At 42.5% G+C, this 24,127-nt stretch overlaps 3 protein-coding genes, 1 long non-coding RNA gene and 1 other non-coding gene across 7 annotated transcripts; 2 read left to right on the forward strand and 3 right to left on the reverse strand.

The window, feature by feature from the left end:
* Window positions 6,289-8,036, reverse strand: LOC8066519 (glutaminyl-peptide cyclotransferase). 3 transcript variants are annotated; one of them, XR_002451913.1, is made up of 5 exons: window positions 7,999-8,036; window positions 7,763-7,871; window positions 7,434-7,551; window positions 7,097-7,366; window positions 6,289-6,913 (listed from the first exon to the last, which is right to left on the reverse strand). XR_002451913.1 is itself a non-coding variant. In XM_002453123.2 (5 exons), exons 3-5 carry the CDS (start codon window positions 7,528-7,530, stop codon window positions 6,707-6,709), a joined length of 402 nt encoding a protein of 133 aa, XP_002453168.2. In that variant the 5' UTR covers window positions 7,531-7,551; window positions 7,763-7,871; window positions 7,999-8,036; the 3' UTR covers window positions 6,289-6,706. The 3 variants fall into 3 exon arrangements, 1 of the variants encoding a protein (XP_002453168.2); XM_002453123.2 differs by having other exon boundaries at window positions 7,269-7,366; XR_002451914.1 differs by lacking the exon at window positions 6,289-6,913 and having other exon boundaries at window positions 7,020-7,366; window positions 7,434-7,480.
* On the reverse strand, window positions 8,091-9,916 carry LOC8066520. The gene is made up of 3 exons (XR_002451915.1): window positions 9,301-9,916; window positions 8,279-8,324; window positions 8,091-8,193 (listed from the first exon to the last, which is right to left on the reverse strand). It is a non-coding gene; the product is annotated as an uncharacterized LOC8066520 (long non-coding RNA).
* Window positions 13,525-17,056, forward strand: LOC8066521. The gene is made up of 3 exons (XM_002451334.2): window positions 13,525-13,835; window positions 14,279-15,121; window positions 16,602-17,056. The coding sequence occupies exon 2, from the start codon at window positions 14,292-14,294 to the stop codon at window positions 15,087-15,089; it is 798 nt and encodes a 265-aa protein (XP_002451379.1). The 5' UTR covers window positions 13,525-13,835; window positions 14,279-14,291; the 3' UTR covers window positions 15,090-15,121; window positions 16,602-17,056.
* On the reverse strand, window positions 18,552-24,124 carry LOC8067920 (serine/arginine repetitive matrix protein 1). Its single transcript, XM_021458815.1, has 11 exons — window positions 24,113-24,124; window positions 23,914-23,959; window positions 23,165-23,458; window positions 22,416-23,130; window positions 22,023-22,067; window positions 21,035-21,095; window positions 20,804-20,896; window positions 20,117-20,229; window positions 19,862-19,940; window positions 19,517-19,738; window positions 18,552-19,226 (listed from the first exon to the last, which is right to left on the reverse strand). Exons 1-7 carry the CDS (start codon window positions 24,122-24,124, stop codon window positions 20,819-20,821), a joined length of 1,251 nt encoding a protein of 416 aa, XP_021314490.1. The 3' UTR covers window positions 18,552-19,226; window positions 19,517-19,738; window positions 19,862-19,940; window positions 20,117-20,229; window positions 20,804-20,818.
* On the forward strand, window positions 23,595-23,666 carry TRNAM-CAU. The gene has a single exon. It is a non-coding gene; the product is annotated as a tRNA-Met (tRNA).

Genomic DNA, 24,127 nt, shown 5'->3' on the forward strand with positions numbered 1-24,127 from the left:
AGAAATAATAAAATCAGATGTGGTTCATATGTGTAAACCTGGGCTGTAGTGTAAACTGCAATGTAATAATCTTTCCTCAAAGTATGACCCAGCTGATAGTTACTTTCCTTTCTCAGTTGATAAACACAGTACTCACAACAGATGTAATATATAGATAATGAACTGATCATGATAGTGTAAGACTGATAAGATAAAGCGATATGAAATATGATAAGGCACAAATGAAGGAGACCGATGATAACCCAAACTATCTCAAATAAACTTAATACTTAATCTTATTCTTGATGCGTTGTGGACATAACCCACAACTCATCGCACTCATTACAAAGAACCAAATCACACCATTAACACAATAATAAATCAAGTTCTCACACAGACCAAGCAAAGCACACTAAGCAAACGACTAAGCACTAAACTCGCATAGCTAAGATCGTGCTAACGTTCTAAACATGGCACTATTTATTACTAAGCTGGGAATAGCTCCTATTCTATGGTAGTACGAGCGCTGGCATCCCCATAGGCTGGATCTTCACGAGGCGGAGAGAAAGCAGGCCACTTAGGTGAAGGCGGTAGCACTCCAGTGATCTGAGCCTCCAGCTGCGCTATCCTCTTCCTGGCGTCGTCCAGCTCCTTCCTGACTTGCTTCAGCTCCACTAGTGAACTGTTGAGCTCGGTGTTAGTGACCGCCACCAGCTTGACAGTCCTGCGCACGCGGGGGTCTTGCTCATCAGTGGTGGAAGCAATAGTCATTGCCAACTCTCCACGGCGACGGCGAGGGTAGTAGCGACGCTCATCCTGGCTGATCTCCTCGAAGAAGTGATCACGGTATGCGTAGAAAGCCTGGCGAGCAGCATCATTAATGCCCGCCATCTGGGTAGACCTCTCAGCCACAGCCTCATGTATGGACATGATCCTCAGTGCCCTCAACGTCGGGTTAGGCCTGCCGACGTGTGCCCAGACCTTCCAGTACGCTGGGTAGTCTGGGTGACTCCAGTGCTCACTGCGGTACTCCACTGAGAACATGCCATGTCCCAGTTGCTGGTCAAGGAGACGCTTCAGCTCGCTGTGGAAGAAACACTCTCCACCATCCCTGGTGCAGACTGTCACCATCCACCCATCATCAGCAGCAAAAAGTCCATCTTGACCTCCAGGTCCTCCAGGTCCACCGGGTCCTCCGGGTCCTCCAGGTCCTCCAGGTGCATCCTCATCATCATCATCCTCATCATCATCATCCATGTCATCATCACCGAAGGGATCATCTCCTCCAGGTGCCCAGCAAGGCGCCCTTCCATGCACCACCAGAGCTTGAGGTGGTTGCTGTCCTTCATAGGGTTCCGCGTCTTGGAGGTTAGCACCGTCATCAAGATGCTGGTTAGGCTGGAACACGATGTTATCCACGCGACCAGTCAACGAGAACTCCACAGCTTGAACGGGGCGGAAACGGATAACGCTCTTGCGGCAGGTCAGGTGGCGAGTCATCTACTTATGCATAAGATCATAGACATGCAGGAAACGGTTAATAGATCATGACAATGATGGGTAAATGAATAACATAAATGAAGGTAAAGTGTATGTGTAATGAAGATGAACCAAGATTATACAATGGATGGACAATATGAACTTTGGTGGTATTTATGGTAAGATATAAAAGCAAGTAATGAAGGTATAAAGTGAAAACAAGGTAATGAAATTTATTGGCAAGGCAGAAATAAAACATAACTCAAGTAATAAATGAAAAACAAGGAGCAAGAAGGTAATATGAGTAGAATGATAATAAATGACAAGGTATAAAAGAAAGGTTCAAATAACAAGTAGTAAAAGTTGAAACAAGAATATAAATGCAATATGAGAAATAGAAAGCAATAAATGATAACAAGGTAATAAATGCAGGAGGTAAGTGAATAAACCTAGCTGTTAGTAAAAGTAAGTAGATAAGGCCAATAGATAAAGTCTAATGAGACAGGTTAGTAAGGTAGTTAATAGATCCAATGGTGTATTCCACCCAAAAGGGACAATCTAAACGGCTGTTTCTAACTAGGCTGCGTGATCCTACGGTCAACACGGCTTTGATACCACTTCTGTCACACCCGGATGTAAAAGAGCATTCGGGTGTCAAATCACATGTGCGCCAGGATCTCAAATTCACACACATGGATCGACATCATCAATGGTACAAAACACAGTGTTCAAACGAATTACATAAATGAGAGTAAATGTACCATTATTACAAGCCAAAAGTTTATCAAAGTGCGAAGGGAAAACATAAGCTAAACTGTTCCATAAATAAAAGAGGAAACTAAACGCCGACACAGCAGGACCACCTTGCCACAGGAAGGTCGACGGCAGAACCACACAAGCCTAACAACCGGGAGACTCAGGGTAGTCCTCAGGGAAATCACAATTGTACTCCTGATCGTCCGAGCAACCTTTAATGATTATAGCAAGGGTGAGCTCATGTCGAACTCAGCAAGCACAGACGGAAAGTAATGACATGCAAGGCTTAAAACAAGGTAAAGCTGACTTGGTTTGACTGCAGTAGCATTTTAGTTGATCACTTTTAATTATGACTATTATTAGAACAACCTACTACTATTCATGAGTAGCATAAACCCAACCCTTATTGGTGTAAGTAGTAATTAGCATCTTTTAAATGACTATCCTAATAATTATAGAAGTCCAGGGATTAACCCCAATTATTAACACAGGATAGCAATCCTGCCAACACGGAATAGCCATTCCGCCAAAACACGAGGTAGCAACCTCGCCAAGGTCCATCTCCAAGTAACCAGTGAATCCAATTTGCTCATCAAGTGAGGGTCTGGGCCGCTCGTGACCGTGAGCACGGCTGATATATCAGTTTTACACTCTGCAGAGGTGTGCACGTTCACTCCAAGTCGTGATTCCCATTTGCCCGGGGTCGCGACTCCCCAAAACACTTCCAAGGTGAGCAGGCAGGGTCTCACTACGAGACCTTTCACAGGGTCCAACTAATAGGATGCCACTCGCAAGTTTTTGCCGGGGCGCTCGGCAGTCGATACCCATAGCCATGGCGTACCGATCAACCGACAACTTAATATTCATTACCCAAGTTACTTCCTCACGCCTACCCGGAAAGTAACACCCTACTAGTGGAGGTCCTGCTAATTAGTCAAGCCAGAGCCATATAGCTTGGAGCTGCACTGTAAGTCCCAGGGGGCCGCTCCCTGACTAAGTCCTTACGGAGAGCAGAGACGGGTACGCCCGGCAAACCGGACCACCAACGGTACCCGCTCCCCCTGTCACCACCATCATCACGATGCTCATAAGCATCCATCGCCATCACCACAGTGACCAAAGATTCAGCACAATTTAAGCATCAAGTTGAGTAGAGACTAATACTTGTTTAGGCATGTGTATAAGATGAGTAGAGCAGCTAAGCAAATCTAGTATAGCCTAGTCTACCCAAATACATGACCCCAGGTGAGCAAGGAATAATAAGTAAAGCTAGTCATGTCCTTAGGGTTTGCATTCATTGGGCACATGCATATAAAGCAAATGACATTAATGAGTAGGTTCAAAATGATCAAACGGTGTCTGCACTTGCCTTGATCGAAGTCGGGTTGCTCGAACTCAGCAGGATCCTGAACCTCTTCCTTCACGAACGTCTCGTTGGCTATATGCGACAATCATCAATCATAGGAACAATACATGCAAGCAAACAAACTTAATCAGAAACAGTATACCAAAGCATGCGAAAACAAAAAGCAACTGCACTACTGTAATCTACTCGACGAAACGAAACCATAGCGACCAGAATCACCTAAATCGGAGTTACGACGCAAAAGTTATGGCTAAAACAAGTTGAATGGCATTTCTGTAGATAAACTGAACTATTTTTCGTAATAAAACTAATTAAAAACTGAATTAAAACTCATTTTGGACAAAATAAATAAATTCTAACCGAGCCAGGGGTTAAACTGCGAAAACTAAGGGCATAAACATAATTATTTTAAACTGCATAGGATAGCGGGTTAATTTTAAATAAAAACAGGGGCCTTTTTGCAAAACGTGCAGGGGCGCGCGTGGGTGCTGGCCGGCTCGGCCACGTGGCGGCTCGGGAGTGGCCGGTCCACGGCACTGTGCGGTGGACCGGGGCGGGGGGGGGACAGGCCGCGGTCCATGGTGGACCGCGCCTGCGGAGCGGCGGGAGGCGGCCTCCTGGACCCGGTCCAGTGGACCGGCCGCACGGGGGCGCAGGGCCGCGGTCCACGGTGGACCGCGCGCCGGTGCGGAGCGCAGGGGCGGCCGGCGGCGGCGGTGGCGCCATTGGCGCCGCCCGGAGCTTCGGCGGCGGCGCTACAGGGCACGGGGGAGCGTGCCGAGGGCACGAACGGGGTCGGCGCGTCGCGACGAGTGCGATGGCAAGCTCACCTCCGCGAAACGACGAAGTCAAAGAGAAGCTCGACGGCGGCGGCGGCGAGGTTGACGGCGGCGGCGCGGTTTTCGGCGAGACGAACACGCGCGGCTCGAGAGCGAGGCTAGGGTTTAGGGGGGGGGTTGCGGGCGGCCGAGGGACGCCTTAAATAGGCTCGGGTGAACCTCGGGGCGCGCGTGCGGCTCGGAAGCCGAGAGGCGGCGCTGCGGCTGCCCCGTCCGTTTCGGACGGGAGGTTGAGGGTGGCCCTGACGGGTGGGGCCCACCCGTCAGCGGCAGCGGGCGGCAGGGGCGCTGCTAGGCCGCGGCTTGGGCCGAAGCGGGGAGAAGGGGGGGGCGCGGCTGCTGGGCTGGGGAGAGAAGCCGGCCCAGAGAGGGCGCTTGCCCCCTTTTTTTTCTTCTCTTTTTTTTTTAAACAGATTTCTCCTATTTAATTATTGCTCCAAAATTCAAATAAAGGCACAAACAAACAAATAAATAAAATCAAGCAAAAAATTATGCTGCAGCATGAATGCAAACTCAAACATGTTTCTACCTTATATTTAATTTTATTTAATTTTGTAAATTATTTAATAATTCCCAAAAATTCAAATTGAGCCAAAATTAAATCAAATTTAAACTAAATTTGAAATTCAAAAATTTGGAGTGTTATACTGCACCTCCCTCGTGGCTTCGCCGCGCGGGCGGCCGCGGCCGGCCGCGCCGCCGCCGTCAACGCTGCCCGGCAGGTCGTCCTCATGGGCCACCTCGGGGCACTCCAGCGCGCGCACGAACTGCACGAACAGCGGCCAGTGCGCCGGCGAGAAGAACTCCGCGCCATCCGTTGGTATGTGAACTGGCACGGTGCGAGGCCACGCCGCGCGAGGGCAGCTCGCCGTGCGGTAGCCTCATCGGGTCGGGGGCAGGCAGGCGAGCCATCGGAAAGGGCCGTCGTGCCCACGCCGTTGGGGAGGAGGCGTGCGGCCGTCCAGAGTCGAGGCGAGACGTGCAGGCGGCGTCGTCGAGTGCGAGTGCGTGCGGGAGGAGAGGGAGGAAAGGAAAAAATAGGTAGCCATGTTTGTTGGCCCAACATATGTAGGTAGTGGGAGGGAAAATTTGTTGGGCCAACAAAATTAGGTAGTCAAGTAGGTAGCCTGTTGGAGTGAGTTTTTTGGCCTCCACTACCTAAATATAGGATATGTAGTGGGTTTAGGTAGTCTGCTGGAGATGCTCTTATAATCACAAAATTGGCCTATGTCAAGCTGCTTTAACCCGCGCACTGGGTGCAATAAGGAGCTACAATCTTGTTTTCGTACGAGGAAGGGTTTTCGTTTATATCCAAATCTCAATAACCACATTTATATCCACTAAAGGATAAGTAAGGTCTAGAGAGTGGGAAATATACTTGACTAGCCTAAAATTTATTTCATATTTTAAGGTAACGGTTTGGCAAAGTCCATAAGTTACAAAGATATGTTTGGAACTCTCAAAGGTGCCGAGAAGTTCTGAGGAGATGTAACGGCCCAAAAAAAAAACCCTCGATCGTTTAAACTTATCTATCAAATCTATTAGTCATTCAGCAGTGTTTTTCTTTTATAATAAATGAGCGAACAGTACTTTCAACCATGACTTTTCAACTAAACGAACAGGCTCGTTGAAACTTTTTTTTTCACAATTCCATTTAAACCTCAATCTCTCCCCCGTAATCAAGTTTAGCTTGTCGTAGGAAGCATATCGAAGGAACTTAGCCATCTTCAATCGTGAATATAGACTATTGGATCCTCATGCAATTCTTTCACCTAAGGCCTAATCTCCTATCTCCTATTATACAAATAAAAAGAACAAAAGTAAGACAACATATGGTGCGACTTTCTTTGGGGTGCGAACCGTATAGTAGGAGGTGGAAGGGTGAAAATTGAATAAAAAAACAAGAAAGGATTCCTAATGTAAATTTACAATAGAGAATAATATATAAACAGGGACGTGGAAGGGTGCGAAATAAAATATGGAAAAATACAGGATTCCTGATATGAAAAATTTCGGTCCCTCGTAAAGGAAACAAAACATCCTTTCCGATCCTGCGTTGCCAGTTCCCTGAACACGCCCTCGACCGACCTCACCGTCGCCCTCACCCGACCTCACCGTCGACCATCCTTCCTCGCCCTCGCTCGCCTGTCCTTGAAGCCGTCGAGGACCACGACATCAGCCCTGCGCGATCCTGCGTTGCCAGGTACTCGCACCTCGCACCTCACACGACCTCGCCCATCAGCCCTGCGCGATCCTACGTTGCCAGGTACTTGCACATCAAACCCCCTCAGTGATCCTGCGTTGCCAGGACATTGCTCGTCGCCCTCGTTGCTCGCCCGTCCTTGAAGCCGTCGAGGACCACCGCGTCAGCTCTGCGATCTTGCGTTTCCTGCCTTCGTTTCCAAAGAGTAGGCGGCTCTAGCCCTGGCCAGTCCTCGGCCAGCAGCGGCGGCATCCCTGGCCGCCTAGCAGCCATACACGGGCGTCCACAACCCTGAAACGAGGTGAGATAGACGACTGAAATCATGTTGATTGGAGTTACACATACTTTCAAATCTATAACAAGAGAATGAGTGCATTGTAGTAAGGACCCAGCAACCTATTTGGCATCAATAGGCCAAATGAAGAGCATCACTCAGTGAAACTTGGTCACTTTGAGGAAAGTTGAGGTACAGACCTAGAAATAATAATCGGAGAAGCCTTTAAACCTCATTCGTACTTGGTCTAACATCCTGGAGTCGCCACTAAGATACTAATGGAAGATATAGTGGTCCTTGCGAAATGCAGTACATAGTTTCACTAAGATACTTCATGATAAGATATGTTAGCTAGGAGGAACTACATCTAACCTGCCCGACATTTGCCCAGACTTCACCATCTATATACTCCAGCTCATTAAGGTAGGGGACTTCATCACCGTGATACTTGACAGTCACCACTTTCATGACTGCATGAAAATAATTGTTAAAAAAAATCTAAATGCTAATAGAATATCAAGGAGAAAGAATAGTAACCTTCAAGTGACTTTGGATCCAGCTTATACAGGGTTGAAGTGCCATCACTGCCAAAAAGAACTTTTCCATCAGTCACCAAACCCCAACCATCGCACATTTTATGGGTAAAACTCGTGCGCTGCATTAAGTTAACATAATAACAATACAATCAGACTCAGCTACTCAAGACAGTCAGACACATCACATGACACTATGCTTTTAGAAGCAAGTAACAGGAATAGCGAATTACAAAGAAGCAAATCACAGGGTATTGCAATTCCTATTTTCATGTTGTGCCACAAATACAAAAGGTACTGAATTGAATAATTAGAAACATAACTTCTTAGTACCTGCAGGTCAGCTACTAATTTCTATGCCTAGACTATGAATTGGTTGTGTTGGAGCGGGCTTGGGGGCGTAGAAAGCAGCATATGCAATTAGAGGGTCTGGAGAGTAGTACTGCAAATTATTGACAAAAGATCAGCACCATCAAAATCTAACAACTTTTTTCCTCAAATGACACAAGAGAGCAGCGTGTCATTTCATTAAGATAGAAAAAAGACAAGAGAGAGGGCATAGAACCTACTCCAAGAAAGACAAAAGTGAACTCCACTGGAAATAAGCTTATGTGGCTTCTGAACATCATCGTTGTGACACCCAGATATAGTATTCAGGCCTCAACATTCAAATGTTGTTGATAAGCACTCTTCAACCATGTCCAGTAGGTTTGAGTTTTCCAATGCAGCCGCAACACGTTCTTTGTCGTTCAGTTCCTTATTTACTGCAATAAAGAATTAATTTATATGCTGAGATATTTAGCCAAGCGATAGATATGGTAACTACTGCAGAAGCTGTAGAACATATACCAGCAGCTTCAGTTGCATGTGATCCAGGGGTAACCCTTATGTCCACCTGCAAAAGCTAAGATTCAGATGGTTGACTAAATTTTCTCAGGACATAACAAATAACACACACACACACACACAGAGAGAGAGAGAGAGCGCTCACACACAACAAAGAAACAATATCCCTAACATGTTGATGACTAAAAAAAGAGAGATTCCATATCTGACTTATTAGATTGTATTCCCACCAGTAAAAATCAAATATATTCTTATGAAATGTACAACATATATGTACAGGGGCTACTAATTCTCTAACCATTTCAGTGACCAAGTTTTATGTGCAACAAAGGTATAATCATTTTTGTAATTCAATCTGATAAACAGACATTTGAGGCCCAGGTACCACCTCTGAAAAAGTAGTTAGCAACAATACAATCCCTAATGATAGCAGTACGCTGACATAAATGACATGCCTATCATAGATTTCTTGAACTTCCTAAACAGGGGGAAGTGTGTGTGAGTACTGAATAATTTTAGACTGACATCTTAGTTAACTGCCCATTGACTGACAACATGATGTATTGTTCAAAATATGAATAAAGAAATGCGCTCAAACCACAAAAGGTTAAGGAAGTTTGACATATCAAATTCTAACACGTTCTTATGTTTTTATTTTTCTAAACGAACCAAGCAGGAGAGACTTTCTTATGTTTCTGATGAATAGGAGGGTAGCAAAGACAGTACAAATGTACAATGTTTTCAGTTCAAACTGGTAACTGAAAGAAGGAATCATCAATAATACAGAGACTATTGAGAACTGACTATCAATGAAATCGTCTGATGGGTTATATCCACTTAGATTCAGAACTGAACAAGGGCACTAGAAAAGGGGAAACATCCTAAGCACATGGGAACAGCAGCAACAAACCTACTAAAAGTAATTTTTTTATTAATTCAACTAGACTGACCATATCTCCTAGGCAACTCAATCAACTAGAATAAAATAGGTGAAATTGGAGGGGTAAAGAGTCGTCATGGCATACATGGTTGTAGAGCGGGCGGAACCAGTGACGGCAGTGACACTGTGGATGCCCAACCCCAGGGCGGCGTCGAGGCCCTCCATCAGCGCCATCACCTCCAGAATCATGCGGCCGCCCACAAAGCGCTCCACCGGCTTTTGTATCCTAAGCACCACCCCACCCTTCGTCCTGCAGACAGCCACCGCGAGCACGGCGACTCTAGGATCCCAGTTCCACGGGCCCACGACATCCCTGCTTACCGGAGCGTTGGAGCAAGCTTGGCGATATACAACGCAACAGCGGATGCCGGTGTGAGCAACGAGGAGGAGGATGGAAAGCAGGAGGCCTTGGAGCAGCGGTGGATCTCCTCCTGCACAAGCAAATGGAGCTCCGACTCGCGAGCTCAAGCGGCAGAAGCGGAGGGGACACAGCAAGGGGCGACCTCGATCTATGCTGATGGGTGATGCGAGCCGAGTGCAAGCTCGAGATGCGCTGGAAGGGCCATGGCCGGGTCGGAGGAGAGGGAGCGGCCGCGGCAAGCTTCGCAGCAGACTCTAGCGGCGGCAGGGGGACGGCAGCGGATTGAGAGTGTCCGTGCGTTTCGGAGACAGAGAGAGGAGAGTGGAGACGAGGAATACAGACCGTCGTGGATTAGTATATCTTAGTAATTTGATTTTATTTATTTATTTAATAACTGAAAAGTATAAAATATGGCCTTGTGTAGTTCCTTAAGTATTTTGCAAAAAATCTAAAAACCCAAAACCTTGAGTAGTCCACTAAAATTCTAACACCAAATTTTTTTGATGTTTGTGTTTACTTTCCAAAATTTTTTGCAAAATTTTTCAGATTTCCTGTCACATCGAGTCTTGCGGCACATGTATAGAGCATTAAATATAGATAAAAAAATAAGTAATTGCACAGTTTATATGTAATTTGTGAGACGACTCTTTTTAGCCTAACTATTCCATTATTGGACAATATTTGTCAAATACAAACAAAAGTGCCACAGTGTCCATTTTGCAAAAAAAAAAAAAAAAAAAAAAAAAAAAAACTGGAACTAAACGGCCTTAATGTCCATATTTAATTTTGCATTCGGCCCAAAATATTTTGGAACTAAACAAGGCCTATATATACTAACTCCATCCATAAAACAGTATACAGTATACTAAGTTCATATATAAAAAAAGAATATTATTATAAAATACATGTCAGTCAAACAAACTCAAGATTATTCAAATTTATTGTAAATAATATTAATATTTATGTTTCCAAATAAATTTATTATAAAAATATACTCCATCCGTAAAAAAAAATACAATTTCAATTTTCATAAAATCAAACTATTTAGACTTTGACTAAATTAATATAGAAAAGTTCAAGAATTTTCCTAGGACACCATGTTGCGTCTCATAGACTTATAGAATTAAACAATATTGAAATTATTTACACGCTTGTGATATGCACTTTGGAGAAATGATGGACATGAATTAAGTTCAATATAATACTCACTTTATAAGATTTATAACTTGTTGAGTTCATTAATATAATAGTCATATGTGTCTCATAGAAAGATTCAATATTGAGATTATTTTTCAGACACGTTGTATTATCTATGTCACAGGCACTAATATTTGCATATATATTCTTGAACTTGTGTACAGGATGGTATGAAGATACGGCGGAATTTATTCATAAATTCATTAATGCACAAAAAATGGATATAAGAAATTTTTTCTTGCTGATATAAAATATTATCTTAGCTGGTAAAAAATATTATCTTTTAGGTCACTATGGATAGTCCAGATCCGAAGGTTTCAGAAGATATTGTACAATCAGAAAAATCCAGTAAGTCTACAGATGATTCTGAATGGTTACAACAAAGCATGGGTATAGAACTTTTGCACGAAGTTCTACCAGATGACCAGAGTTTAAGCATTGATGTGGCCCATAAAGAACAAACCCTATCAACTTCTCTTGTAGATACAATGGGAGAAAATAAACTTTTGGAAAACAAAATATTACAAAATAAACCCAAAAAGTCTATGTCCTCGCCGATTGGCCCAGAAAGTATTGTTATTTTCTCTTTGATGGTTTAACTTAGAGAGACCATCTATCGTTGTATACTTTAATCCTATATAAGTATGTTGTCTTTTTTAGATTATGTTCATACTGAAACCGATATAGAAATAAGTATGTTTGTAGTTTTTTTTGTCATGGCTATCCTTTCGAAAATATATGCTTTATGTTTTCGATAGGCAGGAAAAATGCTTATCATGATTGAATTTAGACCTGTTGAAGAGTGGTGTAAAGACACACCAACGCTTATGTATGCAAATACACTCTTGGATTTAGCTACAACTACACGGCCGCAGTAAATAAACATATTCTTGGATGGGATGAGGATGTTTTCAAATGGAAATTTAAACGGGCAGAAAACATTGCAGAGGGCATAGATGGGTAACTAACTCAAAATCACCGTCGCTTACAATAACAACTACCTATGATTTAACTATTTCTATATATTGTTGATCGTGAATCTTGATACAGGTACTTAAGTAGATTTCTCATCCTACAGTATATGTCTACGTGGAATAAACCACAAGCCACACACATTTATACCGTGAGTATAACACTTGTCTAAGTTTTTGTGGAAGTTTTTTCACAAAAACGTAGTATTACCCATGCGACACACAATAAAATTTACATATATATATACTCAAATGTGTGACAGGATGGTACGGAGATGCGGCGGAACTTATTTGTGGATTTACTAGCGCACGAAAGAAATGGATATCGAAGATTTCTTCCTGCCAATATTAAACATTATCTTGGTCGTATCACGGAAAGGTCTATAAAGTATAATTTGTGAGCCTAACTTTATAGTTGGTATTTAAGTTTTATTATAATATTATTATCTTATTGTGCGATCCGTGTATTTTAAATAAAAAATATTAGCTATCCCGTAGCAACGCACGGGCACGCTACCTAGTCATTCCTATAAGGTTAGTTCACCTAGCAATCACACACGATGTGATATGATATCTTGTTTTGAGGTGGTGCCGAACTATGAGCTTCCGTTTTTTCAGTGATCAATGTCCAGGGTTTAGCGAAACTTCGTGAAATCTGGTAATTTTGGTGGTGAGCAAAAGAAAAATCTAAAACTTTTAATCCACTAATGCACATGCTATATAATTCTAGACTCATTTCTATTGCTCATGTTGCATATTCTTCTACTCGATAGATTTGTAATCATAAAACAATGCTAATATTTGTGTAAATCTATTTTTTTTAAGAAAAAAACATACCACTTTATGTGCAAGTTCTCTAAAAAAATTCCTGCGAAGTTTCGGAAATTCCAGGGGTGCAAGAAATTTTTGCGGTACCGAAATCGAAAACCCTGTCAATGTCGTTGCTGCCTGGACTTAAGTGGCGGCAAAGGTTCCTTTGCTGCGGGGGAACAAAAAAAGAACTACATACAGTCTATAGCATGGAAATTTGCAATGCACAGCTGTTAGGGCCTGTTTAGATTGGGGATGAAAATTTTTTGAGTGTCACATCGGATGTGTCGGAAGGATGTCGGAAGAGGTTTTTAGAAACTAATAAAAAAACAAATTACATAGCTCGTCAGGAAACTGCAAGACAAATTTATTAAGCATAATTAATCTGTCATTAGCATATGTGGGTTACTGTAGCACTTAAAGCTAATCATGGAGTAACTAGGCTTAAAAGATTCGTCTCGCGATTCTTAACTAAACTGTGTAATTAATTTGTTTTTTTATCTACATTTAATGTTCCATGCATGTGTCCAAAGATTCGATGGGATGGATGAAAAATTTTTAGGTGGGGAACTAAACAGGGCCTTACTAGAGTTTGAGAATGGTCGGATATTTCTTTCCTTTTTTTTGAGAAAAAGGGACGGATATTCCTTTGCTAGGAGCATCTCTTCAGGCCCTGTTTACTTCCAAAATCTTTTGCAAAATATGAATAGTGACACTTTTGTTTGTATTTGACAAATATTATCCAATCATAGACTAACTAAGGTCAAAAGATTCGTCTCGTCAATTTCGACCAAACTGTACAATTAGTTTTTATTTTCGTCTATATTTAATACTTCATGCATGCGTGTAAAGATTCGATGTGACGGGGAATCTGAAAAATTTTGCAAAATTTTTTGAAACTAAACAAGGCCTCAGAAAAATGCGAAATCAGCCCATTAGCCCCCCCCCCCCCCCCCCTGAGCCCACGAACTCTCAACCCTAGCCCTGGCGGCCTGCTCACCTCCCGCCGTCACCGCTCGGTGCTCCCCCTCTCGCAACTCCGCTGCCGTCTCTCCTCGCGCAGGCAGGCGCAGGTCCGCATCTCCGCCGCTGTCCCGCAGGCGCAGCTTCTCCACTCTCCAGCCGAGCAGGCGGTCGCGGCAGCCAGCAGGACCCGCACGGCCGCACCCGCTCCCCCCGCCCGTCCCGGCCGGCGCTGTCTGCCTGGCCGGCCCCCGGCGACCCCGGCCCGCGCCGCACAGCAGCTGCAGGCGCTGCAGCTCGGCCACTCTCCAGCAGGCGGTGAGAACCCCCAGCTCCCATGCCTTATTTTTGTGCGAATGAGGAATGTCAATATATAGTTTGTAATTTAGCCCTCTATTATCTAGCGCCACCCCCCGCGTCCGTTTCTCGATCCGCCACTGCTGGTGACAATGTAGTGTCAGCTGATTTCTTGTGCGCTTCCTCAACTATCATGTCCGTCAGAGATGCCGCTTGATATTTCCTATGAGTTTACTCACATTTTGTTCTCCCTTAGACATAACCAGTTCTGTTCTTTTTATTACATGTTCTATCGACGTGGTTCAAACACTTCCGATTTTGTATGGCACTCACTTATGCTGTTTAACTGTTGTGTCTGCTCATCTTGATAAATTGCCTTCATATAAAAAAAAACTCTGTCTTTTTATGTCCACAAAAGAAAAGAACGAAAAGTCAAGTTAATAGCATATTTCTCATTGGTGCAGCAAAGGTAGTTGAATGGCTTCAAGTGCACGGGGCATCATGTTTCGGCGTCTCAAAACACTAACTATAAGCCCAGCACTGGCATCTGGTGTGACCAGTCAGAATCACCAGCTTCAACAGCGTGCACCAGTGAGTGGCACAGCCAAAGGAAAGGCTAAGCTCAAAGCAGGTCAGCCGTTGAAGCGTTCTACCATAGGAGCGAAGAAAGGGGCACCTTCCACTGGTGGAGGCGGCGGTGGCCGTGGTCGTCGTGAAGCCATTGAGCGCATTACTAATATTTCAGAGTCTTGTCTCAATGCCTCTACTCCGCTGCGGCACTTGTCCCCCAAGGAGCGTCTTCGCGAAGCTAAACGTGAGGAACTGGGACTTGTCTCCAAGGAGAGGCAACGCGAGCTTGATGTAGCCAAGGCCAAAGCTAAAGCCAAATCCAAAAGTACTGGTGGAGGTGAAGGAGACCGTGTGCTTATGGGGCCACCGGGCCTTGACTATATCAGTCTTGGGCTAGTTGATGAGGAGGCAATCCCCAAGTATGAGCTCACAGTTGAGGATGGTCAGCGACTTGCCAAAGAGTACAGTCGTGTGCTAATGCGGCGACACCGTGCAAGGCAAACGGCAGAGTCAACGCTTCTGACCCTCAAAAAGGAGGCCATTGCTGCTCTCCCTGAGAAGCTGCGAGCAGCGGCTATGGTACCTGACATGACACCGTTCCCTGCAAACCGGTACATGGCAACACTCACACCACCAATTGAAGGATATATCGAAAAAGTGCGGGAAGCGGCCAAGAAGCACTCTGTGAAGGAGAAACTTCGCTGAGAATTCAAGGGAGGAAACTGTCTCCACATAAGGTGAGGACAGTTTAGTCAAATTTGTTCATTGATTTCCATTCTATTTATGTTAAAGTTTTCATTTGTAAAAAGGAACCCTTGACGATCAGATGTTTTGCAATAAATTATCACACTGTTGTGTCAAATGCTTTACATGGCATACAGATTTTTTTTACTGAACATGTTTCTGTTACTAAGAGCAGAAAAATCTGTTGACTCCCTGTGATCCTCAGTGGTGATGGTATTGTAGCATGATAATCTGGGAAATGCCTTGTTCAGGCTTTTCCCACCTAAGTCATGCTTGCAATTGTTTACGTAGCTTTTGAAGGAATTTAACGCATTAAGGGGGTGTTTTGTTAGGGTTGTTAAAGTTTAACAGGTACTATGACATTTTCATTTTATTTGAAAATTAGTGTCCAATCATGGACTAGTTAGGCTCAAAAGATTCGTCTCGCAAATTACTCTCTAGCCATGTTTTTAGTTTCGTAAATAGTCTATATTTAGTACTTCATGTATGTGTCAAAACATTCGATGTGACGGGCGGTAAACTTTACCGCTCGTAACCAAACAGGCCCTAAGTGTTTTGCATCCAAATTCTAGCCTCACTCTTACTGCTACTGATGCGTCGTGGAAGGGAAGACAAATCAAGCATGACCTTCACTCAAGTAATTCAGTTCCATGTTACTGGTCACTAAGTGTATGTTTTAGAAGTATTAAGAATTCAGAATATAGGTTGAGAGTTTTGGACAGTGCCTTTGTGAAAAAAAGAGTATGAGTTGGTACTTTTTTTTAGACAGCTGAGCTAGGGAATAATACTGCATCTGTTCCAAAATGTAAGTCGTTTTTGTTGTCCTAAGTGAAACTTCTCTAATTTTGATCAAGCTTATACAAGAAAATGCAACAACATCAGCAATGCCAAATTAGTTTCATTAAATCCACCATCAATATCTTTTGATACTAATTACTAATAGTGTCTTTATATTATAGGTGTTAATATATTTTTTCTATAAATTTGATCAAAGTTAGAGAGATTTGATTTAGCACAAAACTAAACCAGCCTAAGTTTTGGAATGTAGGGAGTACATTATAAGTGCTGGAGACACACAAATGATCCTAGTAAGATCGAACATGATATTGTTTGAGAGAGAAAAAAATTGAACAAGATATCTGACATATTCATTAGGGAAAGTACATTATAAGTGCTGGAGACACACAAATGATCCTAGTAAGATCGAACATGATATTGTTTGAGAGAGAAAAAAATTGAACAAGATATCTGACATATTCATTAGGGAAAGTGTGTTTCATTTTCTATTAGACTCTCTCTTGCATCAGTAAATCTCCTGCACTTATATGTCTAACATAATAGTACCTTCACATCTGCTATCCCCAACTTTGTAATGGTCCAGTTTCTGGTAATTCATTTCTGTACTTTTTCTTCAACTAAATCCCACTATGCAATTCTCCTTGTTATCTAACTCTGTTCTATTTTACTTTGTAGGGGAATGGATATTGAACCTAATGTACAAGAACAGCTTTGGCACAAACTACACTTGCCAAATTTGGTGATCTAGTCAGATATCCCAATTTGCAGAGCAGTCATGATCTAGTGAAATCTATTTTGCCAATTTTTATGCAGAACTCTACAGGATTGGCGTTTCTTTGAAGTTGTCACTAGACTGTCATTTCACCCTTTTTTTTTTGCTGGTTTAGGATGTTTGTTGTTGACAGACTTCTGTAATAAAGGGTTAACAGTGAGACCGTGAAACCGAAGAATCTCTTGACTTCTCACAAATGCCCCTTACCCTTAGTATTTCACGCACTAATTATCATTTAGACGTCGCCTTGGCTGCTAGATTGCTGAAACACCTGGGGTTTATGATGTAGCATTTGTGCGTTTGTGCCTTCACTTTTAAACTGCACTGCATCTTTCCTTAGTGAATGACGTATTCTGTACCTCAAGTTTACACGCCATCATCCATCATCTTCGAAATAATCACCTGCTGAACTGTTTGTACATTTGCTAAGAGCAACTTCACATCCCAAATCAGAGGCTCTTACTTTTGATTTAGGGCAACTGCTTACTTCCGAGTGCTTTTTTCTATGCTCAACTCAACATTAGAATCCAAATTAGGCCCACACCTTCTGTTTGTTCATCTGTTTTTGCTCTCTTCAGTCAAATAGTTAATCCAACTTAGAGTTCAAATATAACAATTCAAATTCATAAGATTTCATGGGCAATGGATTTGAGCTCAGGAATACTAGTTGTCAACTGCAAATTGAAAATAGTAGTTCATCGTTGTACAATCCAATTACCTCAGTCGAAAATAGTAGTTCATCGTTGCACAAAACAAATGCCTCAAGAATAAGAGAATAAAGGATTATTTATTTCTTGAGCAAATTGGGCAGCTGCTCTGCTTTTTCATTTAGTAGGGAGCAAAAGAACAATACGAAATGTTACATGTGCAGAGTTGGATGAGGAATAATAAAGGAAAAAGGGATATTGAGAAAATATATTCATATATTATCTTTCTTATTATTACCACAAAAGATAGGAGCTCTATCTTGTATATATTGAGACACACACAAATAGCTGAACAACTCTACTAGGGCCTTGTTTAGTTCCGAAAAAATTTCGAATTTCGACACTGTAGCATTTTCGTCTTTTATTTGACAAATATTATCCAATCATAGACTAATTAGGCTTAAAAGATTCATCTCGTGATTTACAGGTAAACTGTGTAATTAGTTTTTATTTTCGTCTATATCTAATACTTCATGCATGTGCTCCAAAATTTGATGTGACGTGGAATCTTGAAAAGTTTTTGGTTTTCGGGGTGAACTAAACAAGACCTAGATATCCTATCTCCTCTAGTGCTAGCTTATGGATGAAAAATGATGAAATGAAGCATCACATCACTGTGGGACCCTGAATCAACCTGACTGCCTACCGTCCGTGTAAACATACTGTAGCTTAACAAACCGAGTAAAGTCCATGACCGGTACCCGATCACTAAAAACTCATAAAAAGACAATTTAGGTATCTATAAACTTGTTCAGTTGTATCATCTTGGTCTCTAAATTTAAAAATCTCCCATATAAATCCTCAAACTTGTTCAGTTGTGTTTTGTCATACCAATCTCTACACTGATCAAAATAGGACGAATCTAAAGCGCTATATCAAAAAATAACCCATAAATTTTTTATATAAACTCAAATAAAGATAAACTTTATATTAAAATTATAGCCAGCAATGTGATTTATAACTTTGTAGTTAATTTTTTTAAAATTAAAATCATTTAGGGTCCTTCAAAACCAAGTTTAGGTACATATGCATACACATGCTTCAAAACCAAGTTTAAAAATCGGGATGATACATGTGAATAAATAGGTAGCATGCCCGTGCGTTGCTACGGAATAGCTGACATTTTATACTAAAAACACATAGATCGCACAATAAATAACAATATTATAAAAATTAAATATCAATGTTAAAGTGTCATTTAATCTAAAATACAAAATTTATGAAACTAACATTCACGGAGAGGGTTGCAGGCTCATAAACCCTACTGTATAGACCTTTTCGTGATAGCTATTATATTCTACCAAAAACATTTCCATCTTACACAAAGTTAAAGGAAAAGTGAACAATCGAGGAAAATACATGCTGCTTTGTGAAAACGATTCCAATATTTAGTGCAGGAAGCTCCAATAGACTAATCCTCCTTTGCTTGTTATCATGCCTGACTGGTTGCACACCAGAATGTCACAAGTTTTCTCATCAAACTTAATACTACTGTCAGTTGATAGAAAAAATTCATAATCCAAAGAATCAAGAGCTCATCAACATTTCACAAGGCAAGTGGGTTAAGTTGTTGCACTTCTTTTGATTATTTGAGTTAAACCTTAGATTCCTGCAGTTGCCAACTTCTTCAAACAGGCTTAAGTGTCCGAACAGGATTAGGATATGTTGGAACTGCACTCATGTTTGATTTTCTCTCAGGATCAGCTGCAGCTTTCCTCAATGACTCCCATTCTAACAGCCATATCCTGCTCCTCCTTTGTAAGCTTTTCTTCCTCATTTTCTTGGAGGAGAGCTTCATGTTCATGGTAACCTAAAATCCACCTGTAAATTCCAAACAGATGTTAACCAACAGGCAGCTACTTAGTACAATTATGACATATAGTTTGCCAGGCAATAAAGTAAGGAAGTAAATAGGTGTGACACGTCTACAGACCATACACAATACTGCGAGTTTCAAAAACTGCACTCTAGACCTCTTTTTTTTTTCTAAACCATGGTTTTGCACATCTATAAGTTATAAGTTCTAAAACTATAGTTTCAAGTACCATATTTTTAAGTACTGAGCATCCAAACATGGTCTAGGTATTCTTAAGTAATAGGATGAGAATTACCAAGTTTGCTCAGTGAGTAGGCTCAGCATAAGACTATCGACAGGTAAAGGTTTAAATAGTATCAGAAGTGGATGGCTTCTCAATTATGGCAGAACCATTCTAATTCTATTCCATTAATTCCTCTTCGCCAAATTCAAAAGGATGTAACGTCTCTTCTTTGGAGATGGTTCTTGAAACTTGCTGTCTATCCACCACCCTTGCTGCAAGGCCTTCTTTTGTCACCTATTAATACTCGACATGAATTGATTTCAAACAAGGATGGAGCAATATCTACCAGATACAAGAGAATGACTTGGATAACTAAAACTGAGAGCTCAAAACCAGAAGAAAAAAAAGCAAAATTACCCGGCGCTTATATATTTTCTCTTCCATTGTTCGATGTGCCATTAGGCGATAGGCATACACAAGTTTGGTCTGGCTATACCTGGAAAGAACATCCCCACACAATAAATAAATAAATAAATAAATAAATAAATAAATAAATAAATAAATAAATGACAAGTTCTTGCCTCCAAACTTGATAAATGGCTTGCAGATCATGTGTTGGATTCTATGATCCATCCAAAAGAACCACACGATTTGCAGCATGAAGGTTGATACCTAGGGATCCAGCACGAGTTGATATCAACGTGCATTTCTCTCATGTGTTTTCACGGTCATTAAACATCTCCACAAGATTCTGTCGTTCAGAAGATGGAGTGCTCCCATCAAGCCTGTTCAGCATGATATGGATATATGATAATTTGCAAAATCAGTCATATATAATGATGATAAACAAATTTGTTAAAAGTACTATGCCAAGAAAAACAATAGCCAATGCAGAAATAGATGCAACAATGGTGTTATATTGCTATCCAGGCCTTTTTGTTTTACAAAATGATCATGATTCATAAAGATTAGATTGTCAACCTAGCACTACTGGGTCTTCCAAACATAGACATGACAATTTGCCTTAGTAAAAGAAAGAACATGACGAAGTCTGGAGTCATAAAAGGTTTCTCACTGACCAGCACACCAGAATATCCAAGAAGAGTTGAGATAGAAAGATTGGTGTCTTTTGGAATAAGAGAACTTGAAATTTCCAATTTCTTCTAGCATGAAAAGGAAGTCTTTAGCAAGGAGCTATTAATTTTCTGAGAGCTGGAATGATTGCTGATGGCAAAGGAAGTTTCTTCGAAGTCTCTAAAATTGGAATGCTATCATGGTCTAGGTGCAGATTCCGTTGATTGTGCCCTACATACCATCATACTCAATTTTGTTGGAAGGCATGTTTAACCGTACTTGTACCTGAACTGCTAACTTTCATCGCTCTTCTGCTAGAATGCCTTGAAGGTGGACTCCACTTTCAATGCGACCCAACATCTTCCTCGTTTGGTAGTACTGAGGATTCAACCAAGTTGACAAGACACTTAGAATTTAATCCACAGAGATGAAGTATAGTAAGTTTATTTTTCTCAAGATGGTTATAAATTGAAAAAATGCATTATGCAATCTGTCTCTCTTTGAAGCTATCATAACTGTAGTTAAAATGGGGTAATGATAGACCCATGTACTTCGTTGAACTGAATTAGAGCATGACCTGCAGAAAGAATAATGTTTTGCATTCATATTCTAGCAATAGGTAGCCAAAAAAAGATAGCTCATGCAGACATCCATGCATGTCAAAGCCGCCACTAAAGAGTAGTCCCTAAGAATGCATCTTTGCTAATTCAGGATTAAACAATAGAGATAAGTCCAATTCACCTAGTGACAAGGCATCATATAGTATTAATAATGACAGAGAAAATGCTTGTATCCCAACCAAATAAGTGAAGAATAAATAGTGCACTATATATTGTTGTTTTGAGGATGATCCCTTCAAGTTTTAGGCTGGCAAACTGGATAGGTATATGCTAAATTCTATTAAACATAATTAAGAGAATAAATCATTGTCTATTGATCCTGAACAACATTGTTTATCATAGCTAAGAGCTAACTCTTTAGCTTTCGATGACCACAAATGGATGACAACCTGATGATACCACAATGTATGATTATAACATACTCAAGTATAGGCAGCTCAAGAATATCACAAGCATTTTTTGAATATTATTAGCAAAAAAATTCTGAATAAAAGAGTAGAAGCAATATAGAACTAAATGAAAATCACTATGAATAAAACAATGTTCTGACTAGCTTTGACAATTTGTGTTGTTATTTGACAATTTGACAGAACCATTATGTGGCAAAGCAATTCAGTGATAAACTACAATCATCTTGGTCAATAAAAAATAAGGTGGTCAAATCCAAAGAAGGCAAGGAGTTAGGCAATTCATGAGTGAATAAATGTAGCTGTAAGATAATACATGAGTGAATAAATGTAGCCAAAAACAAAAGGTATACTTGCTGCAACAAAGAGTAAGGGTCCAATAAATAAATAGTTTAAATCAAGGGTATTGCTTCTTTTCATACAAAAATATTCTATTTAATAAGCATGCGCCTGCTCCTTATGGTGCTCTCCATTTACCTCGAGCTCTTGTTGCATCCTTTTCCCCTTGCGTCAGGATTTGAACTGGCAAAAGAAACACTGGATTAACGTTTGCCTTCTTGCCCAACTGCAAAGGCCTAAAAGATAAGGCTTGAAAGTTATACTTTGTTGACACAATAAAATCTGATGTATCGATTCAGAGATAGAATTTTCTTAATAGAGCAGATAGATTAGATTAACAGTTGAAATTGGAACAAAATTATTAAAATTAAACCGATGAGTGCTAATCATATTCGTCTAGTTCAATCTGCACAGACAAAAGAAATTGTAACGAAAAAATTGTCACGACAGCCCTTTTATTTTCTTTGGGCATTCTATCGAGCACCTGAAAGGCACATCACATAAAGGGCAAAGGAAATACAAATTGTGCACCTGTCCTCGTAGAGCCTCACAACCATCGCAGCGGGGAAGGTCGCTGTTCTCGCAGAGCTCATCATGGATGGCGGCGGCGCCCTAGTGGGCTCCTCCAAGATCCAACGACAGCGCATCCGTCGGCGTCGAGGTGGCGGCGCATCCCATGGTTCAATGGCGCGCAGCGGGGCAGGTCGTGGAGTTGATGTCGCATCTCGCGGTTCGTTGGAGGGCGTGGAGGCCTGGTGGTGTCCGGCAGGCGAGCAGTGGCGTGGGCGAGGTGGAGGCAGCACGGCCGCCAGACGATGTTGAAGAAGTCGGTTCGTTGGAGAGCATGTGCAGGTCCTTCCTCTTGGCCGCCACGGCGGCGACGGCCTGCGGCTACGGCGAGTGTCCGTCGGCGCCGCCCTTCTCCTCGTCCCCCGCCACCACAGCCGCCGCTCCTCCCTTGGCACCGGCGCCGACGATGTTGAAGAAGTCGGCGTGGTTGAAGCTGGAGCCGCGCGGGGTGGGGTTGCGCGACGACTGCAGCGAGTAGATCTCCACTCCGGAGAGGTTGGACACCCGTGGCTGCATGTACTGCGAGTGGGAGTGGGAGTGCGAGCACGCGGCCTCAGAGCGCGAGTTGGTGGACTTGCGCACGGTGACCCGCACCCGTCCGCCGTCGCCGTCGGCGGTCGCAGACTGGGAAAGAATGCCACGGAGATTGCGGACGAGCGTTGGGGATCGCAGGGGAAGTCGCAGACATGGACTTTCCTTGTGCGGTGTGGAGTCGCAGGGGAGCTGCGGTCGTGTGGGACTCGCGATCGGCCGTCGCACGGGCGGACCGACGGAACCAAAGGGATTGTCGCGGGCGCGTGCCGGCGGCGAGCGGGCAGAGTCGCGGGCACGGGCGCGGACGCAGGGCTCGGCACGGCGGCGACAGCTTGGCCGATCCCCCAGCAGTAGCGCGCGCAGAGACCGGGCTAGCCCGAGCACCTGGCGTGCGTCGCGGGGGTGGAAGGGAACCGTGGAAGGGAACGTGCGTGGGGGAGCCGCGGCGGTTGCTCGTGAGGATGTGGTTCCTGTGTGTATGCACGAGAAACATATGCATACATACACTCCAGTTCCTGTAACTATGGTTACACACGTGGACAATAGATCTCAAACAGGTGCATAGTAAACCTACATCTAAATTGTAGCTACCACTATGATACAAAGATCAGAGTGGCGCAGCGGAAGCGTGGTGGGCCCATAACCCACAGGTCCCAGGATCGAAACCTGGCTCTGATACGTTTTTGTGATTTTTTTTCTCCGATTTGGCTTTGTTTCTTTTTTTTTCTTTTTGTGTTTTTTCCTGGCTTTGTTTCTTTTTGTTTTTTCCCCTCTACGATTTGGCTTTTGGGCACACACCACACATCTCAATCTATATCGTATATATACTCACACATCTCATTCTATATATATATACTCCGTAGTATGCTGTTGCAGTGACATCATCACACCCCCTCATAATCGTAGCCTTAACGAACGATGTCACCTGCGTATACAAATCGTAAGTTACTCTGAGAGACGAGCATCCAAACCTAGTCACAATTTCAACACTACACCGATAGTAAAACGAAACCCGCATGTGCCAAGAAAGATACAGCGCATATGATTGTCAATGCACATCGCCATTCATCTCTGCAGAGATTGAACACTGAACCAAGATCGAACAATCATACAGACAAATATACCAGAACAAGCATCGC

This window comes from Sorghum bicolor, chromosome 4 (genome assembly GCF_000003195.3).
Source record: "Sorghum bicolor cultivar BTx623 chromosome 4, Sorghum_bicolor_NCBIv3, whole genome shotgun sequence".
Lineage (NCBI taxonomy): Eukaryota > Viridiplantae > Streptophyta > Magnoliopsida > Poales > Poaceae > Sorghum > Sorghum bicolor.

What these genes read in the sequence shown, in the direction of transcription:
- LOC8066519 (XM_002453123.2), bottom strand. Translation starts at nt 7,530, where the DNA reads ATGTGCGATGGTTGGGGTTTGGTGACTGATGGAAAAGTTCTTTTTGGC. An exon ending in GGATCCAAAGTCACTTGAAG is followed by an intron (nt 7,367 to 7,433) that starts GTTACTATTCTT and finishes ATTTTCATGCAG; the next exon opens with TCATGAAAGTGGTGACTGTC. An exon ending in TCTGGGCAAATGTCGGGCAG is followed by an intron (nt 6,914 to 7,268) that starts GTTAGATGTAGT and finishes ACCTCGTTTCAG; the next exon opens with GGTTGTGGACGCCCGTGTAT.
- LOC8066521 (XM_002451334.2), top strand. Translation starts at nt 14,292, where the DNA reads ATGGCTTCAAGTGCACGGGGCATCATGTTTCGGCGTCTCAAAACACTA.
- LOC8067920 (XM_021458815.1), bottom strand. An exon ending in CTTACGATTTGTATACGCAG is followed by an intron (nt 23,459 to 23,913) that starts GTGACATCGTTC and finishes GCATACACACAG; the next exon opens with GAACCACATCCTCACGAGCA. An exon ending in ACCGCAGCTCCCCTGCGACT is followed by an intron (nt 23,131 to 23,164) that starts CCACACCGCACA and finishes ATGTCTGCGACT; the next exon opens with TCCCCTGCGATCCCCAACGC.